We start from the raw sequence: 25,000 nt of genomic DNA on the forward strand, positions 1-25,000 counted from the left end.
TTACACCCAACTCCTATTGCTCATATATCCATCCAACCTATGTTTAAAGCTATCCACCATATTCGAGTCAATAATGATGTTTGGTAACTTGTTCCATTCATTCACTACTCTATTTCCAAACCAATGTTTACTTATTTCGCACCTAAATCTAAATTTGTCTAATTTAAAACCATTGTTACGAGCTCGCTCCTTGTTGGATAATTTGAGTACCTTTTTAATGTCCCCATTGCTTAGCCCTGATTTCCTTTTATACACATCGATCATGTCGCCCCTCACTCTACGTCTCTCGAGGGAGTGCAAATTAAGATGCTTAACCTGTCTATGTATTCAAGGTTCCTAATGCCCCGGATTAGTCTTGTCATTCTCCTCTGAATTCTTTCCAAGGATTCTATATCCATTCTGTAATACGGTGACCAGAACTGAACTGCGAAATCCAAATGAGGTCTCACAAGCCCAAGATATAGTTTTAAGATGACTTCCCTAGTCTTGTAACTAACACTCCTTTGTATGAACCCAAGTACTTTATTAGCCTTGTTTCGAGCAAACACACATTGTTTACTTGGCTTAAGATTCCTACTTATCATTACTCAGAAATCTCCCTCGCAGTTGGATTTCTCAATAACATCGTTTTTCATCTGGAATCTGGTTTCCCTGCTTACATCTCCTACACTGAGTACTTTACATTTGTCCACATTGAATTTCATCTGCCATTTTTCAGACCATTCGAAAAATTTGTTTTGATCTTCCTGTAGTTTTTCGGAGTTCTCGTCAGATTTAATAACACATCCTATTTTAGTGTCATCAGCAAATTTACTTATGTTGCTGTCTACATCGATATCTATGTCGTTTATGTATATAATAAATAATAATGGTCCAAGTACGGAGCCTTGGGGAACTCCACTAGTGACGTTGCTCCAATGGGATTTAGTGCCATTAATGCTCATTCGCTGTAACCTCCCCCTAATCCATTTTAGAATATCACTTTAATGCCATGAGCCTCCACTTTTCTTATTGTCTTTCGTGGTGTACTCTGTCGAAGGCTTTGCTAAAGTAGAGATATACCACATCATAATTGTACCCCTCGTCCACTGATTCGAAAACTGATGAAAAGAATGTTAATAGATTAGTTAGACATGAACGCCCACTTGTGAAGCCATGTTGGGAATCATTGATCAACTTGTGCTTCTCCAGGTGATTTCGAATAGAGTTTGAAACGATTGCTTCTAGTTATTTGCCTGCAATTGATGTTAGACTGATTGGACAGTAGTTAGAGGATAGTGATCTATCTCCCTTCTTGAAAATCGGTATTACATTCGCTATCCTCCAGGATTCTGGCACTAAACCTTTTTTTAGGGACATATTAAACAAATTTGCTGAGGGCATACTAAGCTCGTCCTTACATTCCTTTTATACTCTGGCAAATATCTCATCGGGACCTGGTGACTTATAAGGCTTTAGTTTGTCTATTTGCTTACTAACATCGTTACTAGTCACTACTATCTCGCTTAATTTATTTTTTTCACTATCTTTGTATAGAATCGGAGCCTCGGGTATCATGTTTAAATTTTCGGTGGTGAAAACTGTTGAAAAATATTTATTCAGATTTTTGCTCATTTCTCCGTCGTTATCAGGTAGCTCGCCGATATCTGACTGTATTGATCCAGTTTTTTCTCGTGTTTTAGTTTGATACATTTGATAGAATCCCTTGGGGTTTGACTTCACGTCCCTTGTTATCTTCAGCTCATTATTCCTCTTGGCTTTTCTTATCTCGGTGTTATCCCTAAACGACAATACCTTATAGTAATCTCTTAGGTAAACTTCACCACAATTTATTCTCCTACCTATAGCATTCCTTTGTCCAATAATGGTCTTTAAATAATTATCTATCCATTTAGGGTCATTGTTGTTTGTTCTGAGTTGTTTGTATGGTATGTTCTGCCTTTGTGCATTAAGCAACTCATTATTAAAATTGTCTTGGAACTCGGCAACCTCAGATCTCATTATCAGGTCAATCTCAACCGTCAGGTCTCTGGGTAGGGTGAGGTCGCCCTTTGTGGGTACATTGAGTGAGGTCACCTCATGTGAGGTCATATAGTTAACCCCTAAGCATGATACCCCCTCTCTCAGCTGCCTCTTCAAACTATCAAAGTTTGCCCTTCTGAAATCTGTGACTTCAGTGGAATTTTTCTTGGGTCTGTACTGAAATTCTAACTGGAATCTGATTTCTTTTTGATCGCTCTTTGCAAGTTCGTTCCCTACCTCGACATTATTAATGAATTTTTTATCTGTTCGACAGAACTAAATCGAGTATATTATTACACTGGGTGGGTTCGGTTATATGTTGACTTAGGAAACAGTCCTGGATCATTTCAAGAAAATCCTCTGATTAAGAGTTACCTCTAAGGTCAATCCAATCTATTTGGCTAAAGTTAAAGTCGCCTACTTTACAGACTTTGTTATGTCTGGAAGCCCTGCGCATTTCGTTCCAAATAAGTCTCATATTAACTCTATCAAGATTAGGAGGCCTATATATTACTCCTGTGATTATTTTTTCCCTACCATCGATTAATTCTATCCAAATTGTTTCTGTATTTCGCTCAGTTTTGATTTCCTTATTTATTTCACACTTCAGATTATCCCTGACATAGATTGCTACTCCGCCTCCTTTCCTAATCTGCCTATCGGTATGGAATAATTTGTAACCTGCAATTTGATATTCGACAGGTAACTCACGTGAGTCTAGGTTTATCCATGTTTCGGTGAATGCTATAATATCGATTTTTTCGGTACATACCAAGGCCCTAATATCATCCACTTTGTTTCTCATACTTCTTCTGTTTGCAAAGTCGACATTTAAGTTAGTCGTGTTCTGATTCCTCTCTTTGTAGCGTTTAGGTTTAAACTCCCTGCCTAGTTTAGTTTTGTCATAATTCCTAGCCCTATTTCCCTGTAACCTTTCACTTTCACTTTGTTTACCCGCTCCCACTGCAGTCTCCTCCACCCCCGTGCTCATATGTTCTCCTCGCAGTTTAAAGTCTTCGACATCTTTTGAACTGCCCTCTCGAGAGACCCAGCCAGGGTTGCCACCCCATCCCTAGACAGATGCTGATAACCACAAGGAAACAAGAAAACGTGAAGTTCCCAAGCGCTTTCGTGTAATTCACATCTTCAGGGTGAGTACAGACTAAGGAGTAATACTTGACAAGGCTAATATATACAGTTGAGGAGAGTGAGATCAAGTCCCTAGGGGACAGAATGTGTCCACAATGTTCCGGTCATAAGGCAGTGACCCAACCCCGGAACATTGTGAATTACACGAAAACGCTTGGGAACTTCGTGTTTTCTTGTTTCCTTGTGGTTATCAGCATATACTTGGATCAAGCGCACCTACAGTGCATTTGCAGTCTACTTTCGTCCATGCGGGTAACATGGCCAGTCCAGTCTTATTGTTCATGGATAATGGTATCCTCGTTGCTCCTGCAGTTGGTGTCCTCAAGAATACTGGCATTTGTTCTCTTGTCTTCCCAGTGAACTCGGAAGATGGAACATAGACTATATTGGTGAAAGTTTTCAAGTGCCTTGAAACGTTTCCTGAATGTGACCCATGTCTCGTTGCCATATATAGCAGGGTGGGGAGAACCACTGCTCTATATACGTACAGCTTTTTAGATAATTTCAGCTCCCTACAGTTCACAACACGGGTACGCAGTCTGCCAAAGGCTTGAGATGCACATCTGATCTGGTGTTGAATCTCTTCATCAAAGTTCACAGTGGTGGACAGGTGGGAACCGACATACCGAAAGTGGGTAACTTTAGTGAGTGTAGTACAGTTAACCTGGATGGAGGGTGGAGGTGTGTCTGAACAAGGGGCAGGCTGAAAAAGAATCTGAGTTTTACATACATTCACCTCAAGGCCGAAGTGTGCATACACATCAGCGTTGGTGTTCAGGATCTCCTGTAGGTAGCATTCAGTGTGAGCGACAAGGGTGAGGTCGTCTGCCTACCGAAGTTCTGTAATGCAAGCTGCCGACACCTTTGCTCCTGCCTGGAGTCGTTTTATGTAGAAAAGACCCTTCGTTCGGTACGCGAAGTTTACCCCGCCGGTTATATTGGTACTGGCACGAGTAAGGAAGGCCGCCAAGAAAATGGAAAAGAGAGTTGGTGCCCATACACATCCTTGTTTTACCCGTTTGGATTGGGAAGAACTAGGACTGGGTGCTATAGTGCAGGACACTGCCGTTCATAACATCATGGAGTTGCCCCCTCCTAATGGCAATGAATTTTAGTGGGCAGCCAAAACGGTTGAGGGTCTGCCAAAGAGCTTCCTTGTTGACTGAGTTGAAGGCCTTGGTTAGGTCTATGAAGGCCATGTAAAGGTAACAACGCTGTTCTCTGCACATTTCCTGTATCTGGTGGGCTGCAAAGATCATGTCAGTGGTACCACGTGATGGTCTAAAGCCACATTAAGATCCTGGGAGAAAGTTTTCCGCCTCAGGAAAAAGTCTGTTTAGGACGACTTGGGCGATAATTTTGCCAGCTATTTACAGCAGCAAGATCCCACGGTAGTTGCCACAGTCTTTTCGGTGGTGCAAGTGTTGCAACGACTAGGGAGAGTTGCAATGAACTGCCTATAGCCCAGTTTGTTGGGTTTCGCCTTTGTAGCCTGTCCATCATGCATTGCCATCGTCCGCTGGTGTAGTTGTTGGGTCCCCATGTTGGTCACCTCTTCCTCCTATACCGGCGTTGGGGTCTTACTTGAGCACTGTAAGCTTGTCTGCCTGATGAGGAGCTCACAGATTTTTTATTCTGGTTTACTCCCGTAGCCTTAATCCGCAAGGCAGTGGGGCAGTGGTTGGTAGGCACCAGGACGTGTCCACATGACAGTGAGACTATGTGCCGTCCCTCTGGGGCCCACTGCAGCTCCGAGATCCTTTGCTGGCCTAGCCTGGGCCACGAAGCACCCAGTTACCGTGTGTTGCCACGAAAAGGCACAACAGGAGTTTTGATGGTGAAGAGTCTGTGTACTGGCAGGGGTGGACTCATACAAGTTGCTACCCTGTTCACCATGAGGGCTACCCAGCGGCCGTAGCTGATAGCGAGAGGAAGCAAGTAGTGCTTGCACCTTAACACCAAAATAATGCTGCCACACTAGATGCATTGCAACACCCTGTGCGCATACACACACACACACACAAGGACTATCTGAGATTGCCGACAGCTTATGGAGTTACCCATCAATATATATTGTTCACAGTTATGTTTAATATTCGTGGTGTGTATACTGTACATATCAGCGACAGAACCACAAATACAACAACAAAACCACAACTAAATCACCAGAACTACAACTACAACACCAGAACCACAGCTATAACAACAAAACCACAAATCCAACACCTGAACTACAACTACAACACCAGAACCACAGCTACAACAACAAAACCACAAATCCAACACCTGAACTACAACTACAACACCAGAACCACAGCTACAACAACAAAACCACAAATCCAACACCTGAACTACAACTACAACACCAGAACCACACCTACAACAACAGAACCATAACTGCAACGACAGAACAACAACTACAACGACAAAACCACAACTCCAACACCTGAACTACAACTACAACACCAGAACCACAGCTACAACAACAGAACCATAACTACAACAACAGAACTAGGGCTACAACGACAGAACTACAGTTACAACAACAGAACCACAGCTACAACAGCAGAACCAGGGCTACAACAAAAGAACCACAGCTAGAAGAACAGAACCATAATTACAACAACAGAACTTGGGCTACGACGACAGAACTACAGTTACAACAACAGAACCACAGCTACAACAGTAGAACCAAAGCTACAACAACAGAACCACAGCTGCAACAATAAATTTACAGTTACAACAGCAGAACCACAGCTACAACAACAGAACCACAGCTACAACAGTAGAACCATAGCTACAAAAACAGAACCACAACTGCAACAATAAATTTGCAGCTACAACAGCAGAACCACAGTTACAACAACAGAACAACAAATCCAACAACGACAGCATCGGGTCTTAAAAGCTCTTCAAGTACACTCAGGTTTATAAACTTCAGTTTCTTGGTGGGAGCATCAGTAGTTACTATATAAGTGAACTGTCATGAGCATTAGGGAACAAGAGGACAAGATACAGCAGGTGGGAGAACTGAAGAGATAGGTACAGTATATCATGAGAGTAACAAAAAAGTGGGACAGTGCAGATTGAACACGGAAAGAATCAGACATTTAAGGCGAGACTTAGGAAGAATCTTCAATTACCCAGAAGACCATGGATGCTGCAGCCAAGGCAGCGGCTGTCTCAGCGGCCAACTCAGTTCCTGGAAGAGGGAGACACGATCTGCTCAGTTATGTTCTTCACTGATAGGCGGATATTTTATATTTTTGCGAGGTTATCTAATGCCACATGCAAATGGTACCAAATAATCTATATATATAAATGAAAGTGAGACAATTTTTCCCATAAACCTACTCTCGCACATAGTAATGAGAGGAAAAATCTAAGACAAATTGTATCTCCCCTATATAAGTACCTAGTGATTGATTTAGACCTGCGAGGACCCTGTGCAGTTCAGACGCTTAGGGGCCCTGCACTACTTAATTTTAATAACACACCCAGCAGCCGTTGTGTTATAAAGTAAAACGCTCTAAAAGAAACTGATTACCCTAGGACTAGATCCTATAATCTGGGAAATTTATTTTTACCTTAAACATCTGAGTAACCAAGGTGAATCGCAGTTTATAACCCTCCCCAACCCAAGGTTGCTAACTACATACAGTACAACGACGGAAAAAAATAACTATTCAGAGGTATACTAAAAGAAAATATAAAGATGTTAGTATTATGTTGTTTTCTGTATTTAAAGTTGGGGGGTCTGTTTGACCGCACACTCTGAACACCCCGAAATCCAGCATTGCCTGTACCTTGTCTTACTAACCTGGGTGATCCTCATCAATTACAAAGGAAGGTCGCTCCATGGTCATGTCCTCAGGTCGTACCCAGGCTGCATGGTCAATTTCGCTGGAGCCCACCTGAAAATTAATGAAAGAGTTTTTATGAATACATTCAAGTTCGCAGTTACTATCACTCATGTTTTCCTAGCTTTCTTTACACTGTTTTTGCTTTTAATTAAGAATATCCCAAAGGTCCCCAAAAAATGATTTTCATAAGAAGAACTTAAGAAAATAAGGAGTCTGCAATAGGCCGGTTGGCCTGTGCATGGCAGCTCCTGTCGAGAGTTACTACCACACTCTATCATCCACGAATCTATCTAGCTTCATTTTAAAACTTTCCAGCGTTCCAGCACTTACTACAAAGTTGCTAAGCTTGTTCCACTCGTCCACGTTCCTATTTGTGAACCAGTTCCTTCCTATCTCCCTCATAAACCTAAACTTATCCAACTTAAATCCGTTGCTCCGAGTCCTATCCTGCTCGGATATTATAAGAACTTTATCTATATCCCCTTTATTGATTCCTTTCACCCACTTAAATACTTCTATCATATCTCCCCGCACTCTTCGTTTTTCTAGGGAATGCAAGTTTAGTTTTTTTAACCTTTCTTGATATGGTAGGTTTCTAAGTCCCGGAATCATTTTCGTCATTCTTCGCTGCACCGACTCCAGTGAATTGATATCCATTCTATAATAAGGGCACCAGAACTGAACCGCATAATCGAGGTGCGGCCTGACTAGCGCAAGATATAGTTGCAATAAGACCTCTGCACTCTTATTACTTCCACATCTAAATTTAAAACCTAATACTCTGTTTGCCATATTTCGAACATTAACGCACTGTTTTCTAGGCCGTAGGTCCGGGCTTACAAGTACCCCGAAGTCTCTTTCACAAGTCGACTTCTCTAGGTTGATGTTGTTAAGGCTGTATACATTGACAGTATTTGTTCTTCCAATATTAAGTGCGCTGCATTTGCTGGTGTTGAATTTCATTTGCCATTTTTCAGACCACCCCTGCAGTTTATTTAAATCCTCCTGTAGTGCATTTGCATCCTGCCCTGAATTAATCTGCCGCCCTATTTTGGTGTCATCCGCAAACTTGCTTATGTCACTGCTGATCCCAGTATCTAGATCGTTTATGTAGATTATGAACAAGAGTGGGCCTAGTTCTGACCTCTGGGGAACCCCACTGGTTCCACAGCCCCACTCAGATTTAACACCATCTACGCTGACTCTCTGCGTTCTATCGGTGAGCCATGATTTAATCCAATTTAAAACATTTCTCTCGATACCATGAGCCTCAACTTTTCTCAAAAGCCTCTAATGCGGTACTCTGTCAAATGCTTTGCTAAAGTCTAAGTAAATAACATCGTAATTTTCGTCATTATCTACTACCTCGAAGACTCTCCTAGAATACGTCAGCAGATTTGCTAGACAAGATTTTCCCTTTGTAAACCCATGTTGAGAGTCGTAAATTAATTTTCTTTTCTCTAAATGCGATCGGATGCTATCTGCTATAATTGATTCAAGAAATTTCCCCACTACTGACGTCAAACTGATCGGCCGGTAATTTGACGCTGTGTCTTCTCCTTGTTACTGACCCTCACTCTTTCAGCTCACCGCCAATTAATTTAAAAATTGGGAGACTGTTTATCTTTTAGGTATTTACCTTCATTTTGGCCCTTTAACGTATTGTATTGGGTCAGCTAACAAATGTGAAACTGAATGACGGACACAGCCTCTATAACGTTAAAAGACACCATCTACTGTAGTCCTATCAGTAACATCATATCACGTCTATCGTGTCTCATATTCAGTCACCGGGTGCAATTTCTTTATTTCTTTATCCGCTATATCAGTAAGAATCAATTTATGTATAGCAACTTGCGATGAAGACTTTGTAATATCAAATCGATACGTTTCAGTTCAATGTGGTCAGTGACACTTGGGACTTTATACCTACAAGCATTTTCCTGTGATATGTGATTTCCATTAATTGTTTTAAATATAATATTTGCATGTTGATAAATGATTCATTTGGGCTGGAGTTCATATTGATACAAAATATTATCATTTCCACTACAAGTACATATTGCCAGAAAATTATATGAAATTTGCATAGCTTTTTTAGTAAAATAAAAGTTCAGTATTTTTCGTCTAGTGAGTGTTACTGGGCCAGATATGTGTTGTATTTGCTATGAAAACTTCAGGATTTAATAAAAATATGAAACTTTCAGTTGTAGATGACCATGTTGTGATCAGTTTCTGATATGGAGCCTAGTTTAGGAGTGACGGCCATTTTCCAAAATGGCTGACAAAATATATATGCTTCAAAACTTTCACGTTTATATGCAACTTGAAAACCTTTTCTTAAAAAGTAAAATTTTATACAAATGTCAGTCAGACTGTTTGAACACCTACTCTCGATCTTTAAAAAGCTGTTTATATGTTAAGCACTGTAATATCATGTAAAACATCAGCATACCATACAAAGAACAGTTGAAATCTATTAATACATGTCAATATAATCTATTAGTGCGAAATAAGTCATACTTTCCAAAGCACTGACATCGTACTTAAGTTCAATATATCACACTCTCCTGGGCACAGGCATAGCGCTGTGCACATGAGAGCTGTATTTCTGCATTTGCACCTTCCTTTACATCCCTTCTTGCATCCTCATCATTAGCTTCAGGCAAGGTTGTCCCGAGTGGCTTCCAGCTTTCTGGAATGGTTCATCCCCAATCTGCTGGATTCAGAAGAGACCTATGTGCTTGCAGAATCTATCCTCAGATGAATGTACCTTAGTATGTTGTGCGTCGTATGTGTTGACTCAGAGCTGCCTATGATAGTGGAATGTTCTCTATTTGTTTGTCTTGTCAGTTAACAGTAAAAGTAACTAATTCAACAGAGTGTATTTGATCATAAAATAGCATAATAGAAATTCAATTCTTTTCTATCAGTTCTGCAAATGCACGTGTCATATCATCAAAGATTTCTCACACTTGCCATACAGTTTTCTTGCCAATGCCTGCAAACAAGGAGACGGTATTACATCCAGTATAAGCTTCGGAAAAAGCCAGGGTTTGTGATCTTTGTGGTCCAATACTTTTGTCAGTTTCATGAGCAGGTATTTTCCGCCCCCCCTAAAAGAAAAAAATCTAGAGATCTTTCACTTCCAATGTACAGTATACACCGCAGAAGCTGCAAGCACCACAACATCAGTGTCAGTTGTTTGAGCTAACACCCTTCTGACCAGCACGCGCTGCATCTGCAACGTGTACAAAGATCCTTCCATCGGCCTCCTTATGACTAGATGGAGCCAGCGTACTTATGTCACGATTTTGCAAGCAGATGCCATCCTTCCTGACTGTGTAGTTGATATTACTTGTTTATTTGTGTGAAGCGCCAATATCTGCTTTGCAAGGAAACTAAACAGATCCCTCTTGTTGTCATCGACTCTTAAGAAGGTCAGCCAGTTCCCTGGTATGATAGTTGTCTTCAACTCGTCTTCGAAGGCCTGTTCCACCTGACATTCGAGAACTTGTCTGTCAACGCGCTGGTATTTCTGAATCTGTTTCTGCACATAGGGCACAAATGCCTTGGCACCTTAAATATCAAAATTTTTAGAGCAAATGGGATTTAGCATATGGATAACAGCTGCACCATTCAATACAGTAATATCAACATCAGGAGCTAAAGCCTGACTTTTCCAAGGACTCCAAACTTTCAAGAAGACTGGATTTGATGCCAGTACACAGATTGTCATTATTTGAAAGTGCTGGTGGAAAGGAGGGTTCTCGTAAACAAAACACAATAAATCCATATTAACATCTCTTTTCTGGCAGGAAATGAAAAGCTAAGAGAACAATGTGCAATCGCTCTTTAGTGTTGCTCAAGTCTTGTGTATGCTTAGAGGTGCAGCTTGTTTTCCGGGATTGGGCCACAGATTGCCGTAGATCGTGTCACAAATCGGTTATTCATATTGCTCTCTTCCTATTTGGTAAGCTCTTTGGACACCACTGGCAATATCATGATCTATAACATCAGTGGTCTCCAACTTTACAGGACATTGACTGTGCTCGTGGAATGTATTTTCAAATTCCTTGATAGCTTCTGTCAAACTGTTGACTCGTTTGATAAACATTGCATGGGTTGATGCACTCTGTTCGTGGTGTTCAGTATTATGTGTTTTAGTAATGCTTTGAGCTTCAAATTATTGTGCAATTCAGGTAATTTCAGTCACACGAACCATCCAACGATGCAGTATTTTAGGGTTTTGTGTAATTTCTATTACACCTCCATAATCCTTTTCTAGCGCATTATACTGTTCGTGACCTTGATCTATAGAGACTAATGATAATGCCCTCTGTTACTTCCTTACAACGAAATTGTCCTAAATGAATTCACTTGCCATATGTGGGTCTGTCTGCCACAGACTGGTCATGTCCTAAACATAGACTGACATTCACTTACATAGTGAACATGGTCCAGGCTAAAGAGCTATGTTAAAGCTGCCCATTCTCTGACACTATCATCCAGAAATTAAACAGAGGACTTCCTTTCCTTCTGCGTTCAATCCACCGACCTAATGTTTCAGTAATATTAGCACTTTGATATTCCTCTTGTAGTACCATATGTAGACTGCAGAGGGTGACCTGGTGGACATGTTTTGTTTTCATTACATGTGGTGCGTTAATAAATTAGTTCGCGGTGCCAGCAGATGTAATATGAGGTTTGATGAGTGCCTCTACCCTTCCACTGCTGTCCAGCTAATGTCCCAGTAACCTCAAAGCAACCATTTCTATGTTCTTGCCATAGAGTAAGTCCCTGGCTGCATTAACATCTTTTAAATGATGTTCAAGAGAACTATACCCGGCACTACTGCACCATACTTGCGCTTGGATTTACTGAGGCATTAAAGGGCATATTTTCTGTGAGTCTGGCAGAAAATACATTTTGTCTAGTCAATGATGGCAATGGGAGTTCTCACAGGAACGTGTTCATTATATATATCATGTAGATCCACAATGGAAACGTGGATAAGATAAATCTTGATAAAATCACACAGGAAAAAGGGAACAATGGAGCACCTTAGCTTTCGTCTTTATTCAAGACATCTTCTGAGGCAACTATATATATATATATATATATATATATATATATATATATATATATATATATATATATATATATATATATATATACATGCTGATAACTACATAGGAAACAAGAAAATTTGATGATCCCAAGCGCTTTCGTGTAATTCACATCTTCAGGGGTGAGTACAGACTAAGGAGTAACTACTGACAAGGCTAATATATACAGTAAAGATGAGGGAGATGAAGTCCCTTGGGACAGCAAGTATCCACCATATTTAGGTCATAAGGTAATGACCCAACCCTTTCACCTGGTTACAAATATTGTTAATCACAAAATTGTCCAATTTATACATGTCATTACCTAAATTCGTGTTGACAGATTTGGTATATATATTGAGACTAGATTCTATACTGTTCCTATTGATAATTGAATTACAACGTAATGTTGAGGAGGCATTATCCCAGTCAATGTAATGCTTATTATCTCTCATATGAATGAACAAAGCATTGGATTCCTTGCCTGTTCTGACACTATATTTGTGCTGTTTAAGTCTAGATGTAAGATCTTTTCCCGTCTGACCTAAGTAGAGCATATAACATTCATTGCAAGGAACCTTTGTTATGCAGCCGCATTGCTGGGGTAGTTCTTAATTAACACTTGTTTTACAGTGCGTGAGTTACTAAATGTTAAATTTAGGTTCCAGATTTTCAGTTGTAGAGGAATTTGAGAGACATTTTTGTTAAACGATGATACTAAGAGATTCTTACTGTCATGGGGAGCTTTTGGATCAGTTCTATAAATAGATTTCTTAGCGATGTTATGGCAGTTATTGAAATGTGTATGTATGCTTTTTTTTTACTTTTCAATTTCTATTTCACATTATTAAATTAGGAGTCTTAGTTTCGAGGATTGTAATTTTAAACTAGAATACAGTTTCATTGATATTACTTTGATATCTAATACAACTGAAGCAATATAAATGAAATATCATAACAGAGATGCACTGCTCACCGTCCAGTACAAAAGCTTCATTAATTTTATAAAACCCCAAATGGATTATAAATGATATACAAATGTTTTAAAATATTCACTAAAGTTTTAGAAATCTTTAAGGCCTGCCTTAGAACTTACAATTTTTGACGCAATAAGTTTTAAATCTCTCATAACTTGAAGATTCGTAAAAATATTCTACAACGAGTAAAAACTGACCTGACCCCAGATTTGGTATTCGTCAGTGTGAGCCTTGAGGAAGTAGTCGGTGGCCCACTTGAGCGCTGCCTCAGCGTACTCCGTCTGACCTGTGGGAAAAACACAAGGATCATGAATCTCTCAAAACACTGTCTCTAGACACACCAGGGTCACAGGTCTCTCACAAAACACTGCCTCTGGGAGACACACCAGGATCGTGAGTCTCTCAAAACACTGTTTCTGGGAGACACACCAGGATCGTGAGACTATTACAACACTGTCCTTGGGAAACAATACAGGATCAAGAGACTCCCAAAACACTATCCCAAGGAGACACACCAGGACCATACGCTACCTGACCTAGTTGGAGAAGGACGTCCTGGCTCGTGTTAGTGACCAGAAGAAATGGCCGCCGTGGATCGTTGTGTTGTGGGGAAGAGGGGCGGAGTGTGAGGAAAGACGACCTCCTGGCTACTTTGTTAAGTCAGCTGGAGCAGTTGAGGAGATAGATGGGCGTAGAACATAAGAAATATGAGTCTGCACAGGCCGGCTGGCCTGTACAGGCCCTTGTCGAGAGTTACTACCACTTCTATCATCCATGAATCTATCTACCTTTTTGAAACTTTCCAGAGTTCCCACTTACTACAAGCAAAGTTTAAGCTTGTTCCACCTGTCCACCAATTCATTTGTGGAACCAGTTTCTTCCTATCTCCAAACCTAAACTTATCGCACCTGGAATCCTATGCTCGATATTATAAGAACTTTATTCATATCCCTTTATTGATTCCTTTCACCCACTTAAATACTTCATCATATCTCCCGCACTCTCGTCTTTCTAGGAATGCAAGCGTTTTTAATCCATCCTGATATGGCTAGCCTCTAAGTCCCCTGAATCATTTTTGTCATTCTTCGCTGCACCGACGTGAATTTTATAATCCATTCTATAATAGGGGCAAATTAGAATCCGAAACCCGCATAATCGGAGGTGCGGGCCTAACTAGCGCAAGATATAGTTGCAATAAGACCCTGCACTCTGGTTACTTACACTTCTAGATACATAAAACCATTACTCTGTTTGGCCTTATTTCTGAAATATTAACGCCACTGTTTTCAGGCTGCAGGTCCGGGCTTACAAGCAATTCTTAGTCTCTTTCTATGGCCGACTTTCAGGTTGATGTTGTTCAGGCTGTATACATTATAAGCATTTGTTCTTCCAATAAGTACGCTGCACTTGCTGGTGTTGAATTTATCACATTTTTCAGACCACAATTCTGCAATTTATTTAGATCCTCCTGTAATGCATTTGCATCCTGCCCTGAATTAATTTTGCCTCTATTTTGGTTTCATCCAAACTTGCTTATGTCACTGCTGATCCCATCTAAATCATTATGTAGATTATGAACAAGAGTGGGCCTTAGGCATTGACCCTCAGAACCTTCTACAGGTTGCTAATTGCCCCAATTCAGATTTAATAATTATCTACGCTGACCCTCTGCGTTCTATCGGTGAGTTATGATTTATCCAATTTAAAACTTTCTCCTCGATACCATGAGCCTTAATTTTCCGTAGTCTCGATGTCTTCGTCAAATGCTTTACAAAGTTCAAGTAAATAACATCGTAATTTCTGTCATTATTCATTTTCACCCGGAAGACTTTCCTAAAAACGCAGCAGATTTGTTAGACAAGATTTTCCTTTGTAAACCCATGTTGAGAGTCGTAGATTAATTTGCTTTTCTAGATGCGATCGATGCTATCTGCTATAATTGATTCAAGAAATTTCATCACTGACGTCAAACCGATCGGCTGGGTAATTTGACGCTGATGCTCTGTCCTTTTTAAATATGGGCACTAAGATTGCCTGTTTCACAACCTGGCAATAACCCAGTGTCTAATGATTTTGTAAATAAATTTACGAGGCGTCCACTAATCTGTTCTCTTGGCTAATTTTTTAAGACCTTGAGGAAATTTCATCCCGCCTCAGATTTTGAAGTTTTAGTTTATCATTTCTTAACATCCCTCTTCTGATGGTGATATTCTTTTACTTCTCTTCCTTTCCTTAATATCAGTTCCACCTCCGAATTTCATCGCAATTTTCCAGAAAACTGGATAAGAAGTAGCTGTTCGCTTTGTCTATGTCTTCACTGCCATTTATCAATTCTCCCTCCCTGAATTTTGTAGAAGGGCCCAACCTTATCCTGACCTTGTCCTATATACTCCGAAAATCCCTTGGGATTCGCCTTCTGATTCTCTTGCCATTTGATTTCATAGTCTCTCTTTGCTTTCCTTACATTTTTCTTAACACCTAGAGGTTCATGAGTACCTGTTTCTGAGCTGCTCCTCCCCCTCCCTTTAATTTCTTATATATCTTCTTTATTCCTATGTAATGCTTAAGTTTTCTGGTCATCCACCTTAGCTCATTCTTATTTGGACCCATTTTTCTGTATGGTATATTTTGTTCTTGTGTTTTACGTATAACAGAATATATTATAGTCATGATCAATTGTTGTGTCATCTATGACCCTCAACACTTCCTACTGAGAACTGACGTGATCGTTCTATATGACCAACGATACCTTCTAGTCCCTCGCGATAACTGTCAACCGAAAGTTTGGGACCTGACCATATTGTCATTGTTTTCGTTTCCTCTTAACTTCTAGGTGAGAACCTGATTTCTCTGTGATCACTGTTACCCAGTTCTTCCCTACTGTGATATCTCTGATAATATTTTCTTTATTTGTTAATACTAGGTCTAATATATTGTCACTCTAGTAGGTTCTGCAGGTTGTTTCAAAAATTGTCCTGTACTGCGTCTAGGAAGTCTTCAGATCTTAAGGAAGTCGCCCAATGTTGTCCCAGCCTGAATATCGAAGTTGAAATCCCCACAATGCATAGGTTGTTATTTGCTGCCCTACTCATTTCCTGCCATATGGGCTGAGCTGTTTCTTTTTGCTAAGACTTGGGGGCCTGTAAATCATCTCTATAATTAGTTTTTTTCTTCCTTCCGTGATTTCTACCCACACAGACTCGGTCTTATTTCCAATCTTTTTATTGAATTCATAGTACAACATTTGTCATCCTTGACGAAGAGGTGGCCCTCCCTCCTACCTTCCTGTCCTAGAAAAGGTTGTACCCTCTATGTGGTACCTGAGAAAAATTTTGTTCGCCAGATTCATCCAAGTTTCGGTGATTGCTATGACGTCTATATTCTCGGTACATAAGCAACTGCTCAGTAAGTCTATTTATTTTAACGCCCTATTGTTTGTATAGTATACATTTAAACCTACTCTTTCCTCGATCCTGTTTTACTTTTTGTCCTGAGTAACCACTCTACTCTGAGACCTGCTTGTTTTTTTATTCCCACTTTCCCTGACCCCTCTACTGGCGAACCCCTCGATTGGCCAGCTCTTTCAGGATGGCTGTAATTGGGATTCCTTCGAAATGATTTTTATAGAAATTAATGTAGTTGGTCAATCAATTAATCTATATATATATATATATATATATATATATATATATATATATATATATATATATATATATATATATATATATATATATATATATATATATTTCATGTAATCACAATGAAAACGTGGATAAGATAAATCTTGATAAATCACACGGGAAAATGGAAACAACGGAGTACCTTAGCTTTCGTCTTTATTCAAGACATCTCAGAGGCAACTGATGGGTAGAGAAACAACGGGTAACACTGAAGTCCATTTATTAACGGATAGGAGAAATACAAGTAGTGACTAGCGTGTGCCATGCACGGCCCACAGAGTCAGACTGAGACTGCCTTGCCATATGGCAGCCCCGGGACAATGTTGCCACCTAACACGTGCAGTGTTGCCACGTAATTACACTATATAAATGCTACTCGGCACAGTAGCTTATTTACAAGGTTGCTACTCGGCACAGTAGCATGGGGTTCAGTGTCAACTAAGAAAAAGCATGTCATACTGCAACAGCTTAGTGTCCCAAATGCTGCTTAACCAACAGCAAATCAGTTAAGCAGCCGCACCTGAATTGACAGGATGTGCCAGCGCGGGAGAGCCGAGCCAAGGATAACGGGGTATTAGATATCTGGATGGTGTACAGATCGCACGGGACTAATGACACTGGATGAACGATCGGACTAGGTGTAGGGCAAAAGTTGTATCCCATACAAGAAAGTGCACATCAGGGTGGTAAAGGATAAACCCACGCCCCTGAAGATCAAAAATAGTTATGGACACAAAATCTACCAACAAATCATTGCTCACTGACTGGGCAAAGTGTTGTCTTTGTCAAAAAAGGAGATGACGGTTACAAGAGCTTGGCAAGGAATACTCCTTTATTTCATTCAATCAGTGCACTGCCAATCAACCTTGACCCTGTAAGACTTGTTGAAGATGATGGGATAGAGGAGACCTTGAGGAAAAACAAGGCATAGTATCATGAAAGTTGCAGACTTCTGTTCAACAACACAAAGTTAAATAGAGCTCAGAAAAGTCGAACCTCTGCAGTTGCTACAGAGGAGAGCAGCAGTAGCAAGATACCACGAATGATCAGAGACCCCAAAGCAACAGAATGCTTTCTATGTGAGATGACAAAAACAAGACAGAACTATTCTATTTTCTCGCAGGAGAAGATGCCATTAGCAACACAGAGAAGTCCCTAGAAGCTGTGGCTCCATGCTGTCATGAGGAAGCAGACAAACGAATATTTGTGCATGCTAGGGATGCAGCAATGGAAGGTAGCAAGTCCCTCATCATCAAAGCCAATGACACTGACGTGGTCGTCATAGCAGTATCTGTACTGCCATCACTACAGGAGCTTGGTCTCTGATAACATGTGGGTTGCCTTTGGCCAAGGAGCCAGTCATCGATGGATTCCAGTTCATGATGTAGTTTCTGCGTTAGGGCCTAAGAAAGCTAGTGGGATCCTATACTTTCATGCTTTCACTGGCTGTGACGTTGTGTCTGGTTTCCGTGGGAAAGGAAAGAAATCTTCATGGCAGACATGGAATGGCTGTGATGAAGTTTCAGAAGCATTCACCAAACTCAGCCAATGCCCAACAACAGTTGCTGATGTTGACCTGCAGAAGCTGGAAAGATTTGTTGTCCTCATGTACGACAGATCTAGTGCAGCCACTGGTGTAGATGAGGCAAGACTAAATCTCTTTTCCCGCAAGCAGAGACCATATGACGCCATTCCACCAACCCAGGCAGCCCCCAAGGAACATGCAAAGCGGGCTGCCTACCAGGCTGGTATCATCTGGGGCCAGGCAACAATCTCCAATCCAGAAACCAGCAGTCCTCTCAACTGGGGATGGACGAAGAAGGGAGAGGCATGGCAGATACGTTGGACGACTCTTCCCCCGATTGCGACATGCTGTCAGGAGCTGACCAAATGTTCCTGTAAGAAAGACTGCAACCAGAGATGCAAATGCTTTCGCTCTGGACTTTCCTGCACAGCACTTTGCAACTGCATATGTGAACAGCAGTAAATGCGCAAAGATGTACTGTCAGGAGAAGTCACAGGAACCAGTGCTAATAGTGAGTCCTTTTTTTTAGTAAGTTCTTCTTTGTTATATTCTTTACTAAAAGTGTTATTTAATGTGGATAAAAATTTTACAATGAACTTAAAACTATAAAAAAATCATCTGAGCATGCTTGAAAACATACATATCGACACCAAGATCACTCAGATTGACCAACTACAACAATTTCTATAAAACAAATCAACTTTTGAAGGTCAATATGGCGGCCATCTTGAAAAATAGCCGCCATCTTGGATTGTCAAATGGCCAATCGGGTAGACTTGACTAGTAACCATTAGAGAATTACCATGCCAACTTTGGTGTTTGCATCACCATTTGCATGAATCTCTTGAAATATTGCATTTAGTTGCCCCACTATCAGTGAGAGAAGACGTGCCCTGTAGGCTCTCCGGGTTTTGGGAGCCAGGCCGAGTCTGTTTAGCCCTGCACCCTGCTATATCCCAACTCCCTACCAGCCTTACTACACAGGGATTTATTCAGCAAAACATTCAAGTGATCAGTGCAATGATTGATTACCAAACAGTGTTCCGATAGTGCATCCCAAGGAAAAGCCAGACAGTGGGCACTTTATAGGTCACCTTCAAAGTGCCAGTGACAAGGACCACCGCGGTGTTTACATATATCGTGAAAGTTGTGTCGCCGACCCCAAGCGCCAGGGACAAGGACCCACGGTGTTTACGACTGACAAATATTGACAGATGTCTACCAGTGTCAGTGGCCCTCAAAGTGCCGCCAGTGAGTTTATGGCCACCGGGGACATAAACTTCCGACCGCCCACAACAGATATCAAAAGATGGCAACCAATCACTTACTCCCGACTCACTCTGTACCTTCTAAAGCGTGGGAACGGTTATCCTGATGGCAGTGTTATCGCGCGACTCAAGTCACTGAATATATTCCACGCTCGCAGCCGTAGACAGGGCCGTCATACACCTAAGCCCATTAAGACTGTAACCTCCACTAGGAAGCAAAGAAACCCACCCCTGACAGACCGTACCATTACACTGAAGTTCCACGGATATGGGATGATCTCCCGTCTGTACTGCACTCCAACGTCACTTTTTTAGCTAACAAGTTTGACGAACTGGCAACCACCGTGAGGTCAGCCGCCGCTAGCGCCGTTGCCATATGTGAGGCTTGGCAAATTGTGCCTGAAACGTGTCATATTGAGGGATATCAACTCTTTCATCACCTTCGTTCACATAGTCGCGTAGGGGGCGTTGCCCTCTTCTGTCAAGATGACCTACACCCACCACGCCTGGATGTTCAATTCCCAGCAGATGTGGAAGCATTATGCATACGTGTTGTGCTACGGGCCCAACCGTTCCACACTGCTTCCATCATAATTTGTGTCATACCACCCGCCTCGCTCACCCACCAGAGACACTCTTATCAATCATCTCAATACCACCTCAGAGTTAGGTACCCATGTGCCAAGTTAGTATTATGCTGGGATTATAAAGAAATTGACACCACTGATATCCAGGACCAGCTGTCACTATCACAAGTTGTGAACTTCCCCACACACGGTCAAAATACCCTTGACCTTATCTTAACCGACTTAGCGGACCAGTACCAACCACCTCAACCAATGCCTCCTATCGGGTGTAGCACACACCTATCAGTGCTCTGGTCCCACTCCCACTCAAGTACAGAGACCCGACATCAGGACCTAAAGGCCAATTACTGACCCTGCAGTGTCCCTCTTCGGGCAGTGGATAGTTCACCATCCTTGGACTGAAGTACTTAGCGTGGATGACGTAGAAACCAAATGGATAAATTATACCAACACCACAACGGAAGCTCACCACCACTTCTTCCCCGAGAAGTCCGTCAGATCTCACCCAGCTGATTTGTCCTGGATCACACCTCGGATCAAAAGACTTATGCAACAGAGAGACAGAGCATTTTTTCTCAATGACCACAACTGCTACAGGTCCCTTCGCAACCGAGTCATCCGCGAAATGCGCACGGCAAAGAAGTCTCACTACCCAACCAAATTGCAACACCTGAAGCAGACCAACATCAGTTAATGGTATGGTAAGCTTAAAGAACTCTGCGGACTAAACAATAAGACACACCCTCTCCCCTTCCTTAGCCATCTCACTAATGTTGACGCAGCTGTGCAATTAAATAACCATTTCGCTACTATATGCAAGACGCTTCCCCTGCTTGACACAATCCATCTCCCTGCTAACCTACCAGCCCCCTTTCCCACTAACTGAGTAGAAGAATTTGAAGTAGCAAAATGTGTTTACAAACTAAAGTTAAAATGCTCCACCAACCCCAATGACTTACCAATGAAACTCTGCAAGGAGGTCTCCCCTGAGCTTGCTAAGCCCCTCTGCTCCATCATCAATGCTTCTCTAAGTCAAGCCAGATGCCCAGCTGACTGGAAGACTTCTTATATATCGCCAGTGCCAAAGTCAACCAGCACACAATCCTTAAATCAGCTACGACCTATTGCAATCACCCCAATACCCAGCTTAATCTGTGAAAGTTTGTGTTCGACTGGGCTCATGCTGATATTGCAGGAGCCGTAGGCCCTCAGCAATTTGGTAATATGAAAACTTCCTCCACCACTCACTGTCTTGTCAGCTTTCTCGACTACATATACCGTCATCTGGTGAAACGAAAAACGTCTGTAGCTGTCGCCTTCATTGACTTCACTAAAGCATTCGACCGAATCGACCACAATTTAATCATCAACAAAGCTATCGACCTCGGATTTCGAAGAAGCCTTATACCATGGCTTACAGACTTCCTCAGTGACCGACGCCAAGCTGTACGCTTCCGAGGGGCTGTCTCCACCTTTCAGTCACTCACCTGTGGCGTCCCCCAAGGCACCAAGATGGGACCACTATGCCTCCTTATGATTATCAATGATGCCCTAAGAGAAACCCCTGCTCGCTGGAAATATGTCGGCGACTCCACCATTGGGTATAGCGTCAACAATTCTGCTCCCGACTATACCACCCTTCAGGATGTATTGAACAGTCTCCAAAATTGGGCCACCAACAACCACGTCACCATCAACCATACCAAGACCATGGTTATGCACATCAACCTTTCCTCCGACGTTGTCCCACCTCCTTCCATTACTTTAGGTCCCAACACACTCCAGGTTGTAGATTCCACTAAGCTCCTCGGCGTCACCATAGACAACAAACTAAATTGAAAACCACACGTTAGTGAAGTTGCCAAATCCTCCAGTTTCCGTCTCCACCTCCTCCGCCGACTCAAGTCCCACGGGGTTCCTGCACCCGAGCTCTTCAGTGTTTACTCAACATTCATACCTCCCAAGCTCACCTATGCCTCCCCTACCTGGTCTTCCTCCCTAAATGCCACACAGCGTAAACACCTAGAAAAAGTGCAAAAGAGGGCATGCAAGAAAATTCTCTCCCCTTCCTACTCCACATATCAAGAAGCGCTTAACACACTGACCCTCTCAGCTCTCCCTGACCATCACCACTACCTCATCTGCCAATTTGGTGAGAAGCTTCTGCACCATCTTCGACACCGGCTCCTACTACCACCTGAGATCCCTCGCCCGAGAATTGCTGTCCGACACCACAACCGCATCCATCCCATAAGAGCACGAACTGATCGCTATAAGAACAGCCCAGTCCCAACCATTGTAAAAATTATCTATAACTTGTAATAAACCAGTGTATTCACTCCCAGTAAATCCTACTTTTTGCACTGTCATTAAGTTGAAATGCCCTCTAGTTTGAGCTTCTCCCATCTATTTATTATATATCATATTTGTATCACTTATGCTACTTGTATATTATTTGTAAATCAAGAAACCTATTCCCCAATTATGTAACTGTATATTTTCAGCCTGATGGCTGCTATGTTCTTTCAATAAACCGTTAATTATTATAATTATTATTATTATTATTATTATTATTATTATTATTAATATTATTATTATTATTATTATTATTATTATTTTTATCACACTGTCCCTGGGAGACACACCAGGATAATGAGTCTCTCACAACACTCCCTGGGAGACATATCAGGATAATGAGTTTCTCACAACACTGTCCCTGGGAGACAAATCAGGATCATGCGTCTCTATCAACACTCCCTGGGAGACACACCAGGATAATGAGTTTCTCACAACACTGTCCCTGGGAGACAAATCAGGATCATGCGTCTCTAACAACACTGTCCCTGGGAGACACACCAGGATCATGAGTCTCTCACAGCACTCTCCCTGGGAGACACATCAGGATAATGAGTCTCTCACAACACTCCCTGGGAGACACACCAGGATAATGAGTTTCTCACAATACTGTCCCTGGGAGACACATCAGGATAATGAGTCTCTCACAACACTCCCTGGGAGACACACCAGGATAATGAGTTTCTCACAATACTGTCCCTGGGAGACACACCAAGATCATGCGTCTTTCACTACACTGTCCCTGGGAGACACATCAGGATCATGCGTCTCTCACAAAACTGTCCCTGAGAGACACACCAGAATCATCAGTTTCTCACTACACTGTCCATGGGAGACACAAAGAGATCATGAGTTTCTCACTACACTGTCCATGGGAGACACACCGAGATAATGCGTCTTTCACTACACTGTCCCTGTGAGACACACCAAGATCATGAGTTTCTCACCACACTGTCCATGGGAGACACACCAGGATCATGAGTTTCTCACCACACTGTCCCTAGGAGACACACCAGGAACATGCGTCCCTCACAACATTGTCCCTGGGAGACACACCAGGGTCACGTGTCTCATAACACTGTCCCTGGGAGACACACCAAGATCATGAGTCTCTCACTACACTATCCCTGGGAGACACACCAGGGTCATGCGTCTCTCACAACACTGTCCCTGGGAGACACACCAGGGTCATGTGTCTCTCATAACACTGTCCCTAAAGTTATAGTCTGACACTTGTCATCGCCCAGAAAAGTATTGTGTGTCCTCTCACGTGGTTCATAAAGAAAGGCATAGAAAGTATTCACTACAAAATTGTGAACATATTTAGTCTTTACTCTTGGAATATAATTCCTTTTACTAGGGCCCGTACAATGTGCATTTGCATATGTAGTTAAAGGGAATATGCATATACTGTATAGTTTTGGTTTTATAAAGCATTTTTTTTTAATTCTTAGACATTATAATATATCATTAATTATTTTCTGATATCTTAAAGTCATAATGTCCGAAAGTAGTTAGAAACGATATATGTACTGTATGTTGGGACTTGGTCACAATTTCTGTGGTGCCATATGGCAGCAGGTCTATCATTAGACAATACTTCCAATATCTTCCCAGGCGGTAGTACTTCCCTGTTTAACAGCTGCCTACCAATTGACCAACCATGATTGGTTGGCCAATTGGACAAGAACTGTACGTGATGGGTTTGTGTTCAGCCAAACGACGCCAGTGTATAACAGATGCACAGGCTCCACCGGTTCCCTTTTTGGTTCCTTACACAGAGGTACAGTTGTGAATTATCCCCCCACTGAAATGATCACTTAGTTTTCCTTAGAATGTTATATTTTGACTGAATAATATGATCTAATCACAGTGATTTGTTTGTTAACGAGCGTGTATAGGTAACTGCCTATACTGTAGCATACACAGTGAAATAAGTTACTACTATTTTAGCGTATTTTTTTTTTTAATCCTTTATTGAGAAATCCTACTTACAGCGACATCCTGTGTGGGACAATAGATTTACTGAGAAAATACACGGAAAAGTAAGTTATTAACTTATTTTAAAATGGATATTTAAGTTCATATATCCTCTCATCTTGCTGCATATTTGCATGCACATTTAGCCATTTTTAAGTGCATTTACATACAGTATAAGTATGCTCACTTCACCAACAAGATTTACAAGAAGCAAAACTGTAAGACTCACCTGCAGCCTTAATGCCGTCAGCGAAATCTATGAGTCCCCAAGCCAGTACAGTGGCCGTGTAAGCCATTGGAAACCCGACCTTGACGTGGTCACCAGCTGTACAAGGAGAAAAAGTTTTAAGCAACTGTTCATTTGGTGCATTTTTTTGTTTGAGTATTTCTCTCTCTCTCTCTCTCTCTCTCTCTCTCTCTCTCTCAGGTAAGGTACCTAGATCGAGTGCTATGTACTAAAACAGGAATAGGATGAGAGTGTGTTTG

General features: G+C 41.6%; 1 protein-coding gene across 1 annotated transcript in view; it reads right to left on the minus strand.

The window, feature by feature from the left end:
• The window catches only part of LOC121872546 (endoglucanase 15-like), a 62,049-nt gene that overhangs the window by 27,322 nt on the left and 9,727 nt on the right, over window positions 1-25,000 (minus strand). Inside the window, exons 6-9 of the mRNA XM_042375330.1 lie at window positions 24,744-24,839; window positions 13,317-13,405; window positions 6,992-7,085; window positions 6,315-6,373 (exon numbers count right to left, since the gene is read on the minus strand). Coding sequence (XP_042231264.1) covers window positions 6,315-6,373; window positions 6,992-7,085; window positions 13,317-13,405; window positions 24,744-24,839 — 338 coding nt within the window. The remainder of the gene's footprint in view (window positions 1-6,314; window positions 6,374-6,991; window positions 7,086-13,316; window positions 13,406-24,743; window positions 24,840-25,000) is intronic.

The sequence above is a fragment of the Homarus americanus genome, unplaced genomic scaffold, assembly GCF_018991925.1.
Source record: "Homarus americanus isolate GMGI-L3 unplaced genomic scaffold, GMGI_Hamer_2.0 scaffold39155, whole genome shotgun sequence".
Taxonomy (NCBI): Eukaryota; Metazoa; Arthropoda; class Malacostraca; order Decapoda; family Nephropidae; genus Homarus; species Homarus americanus.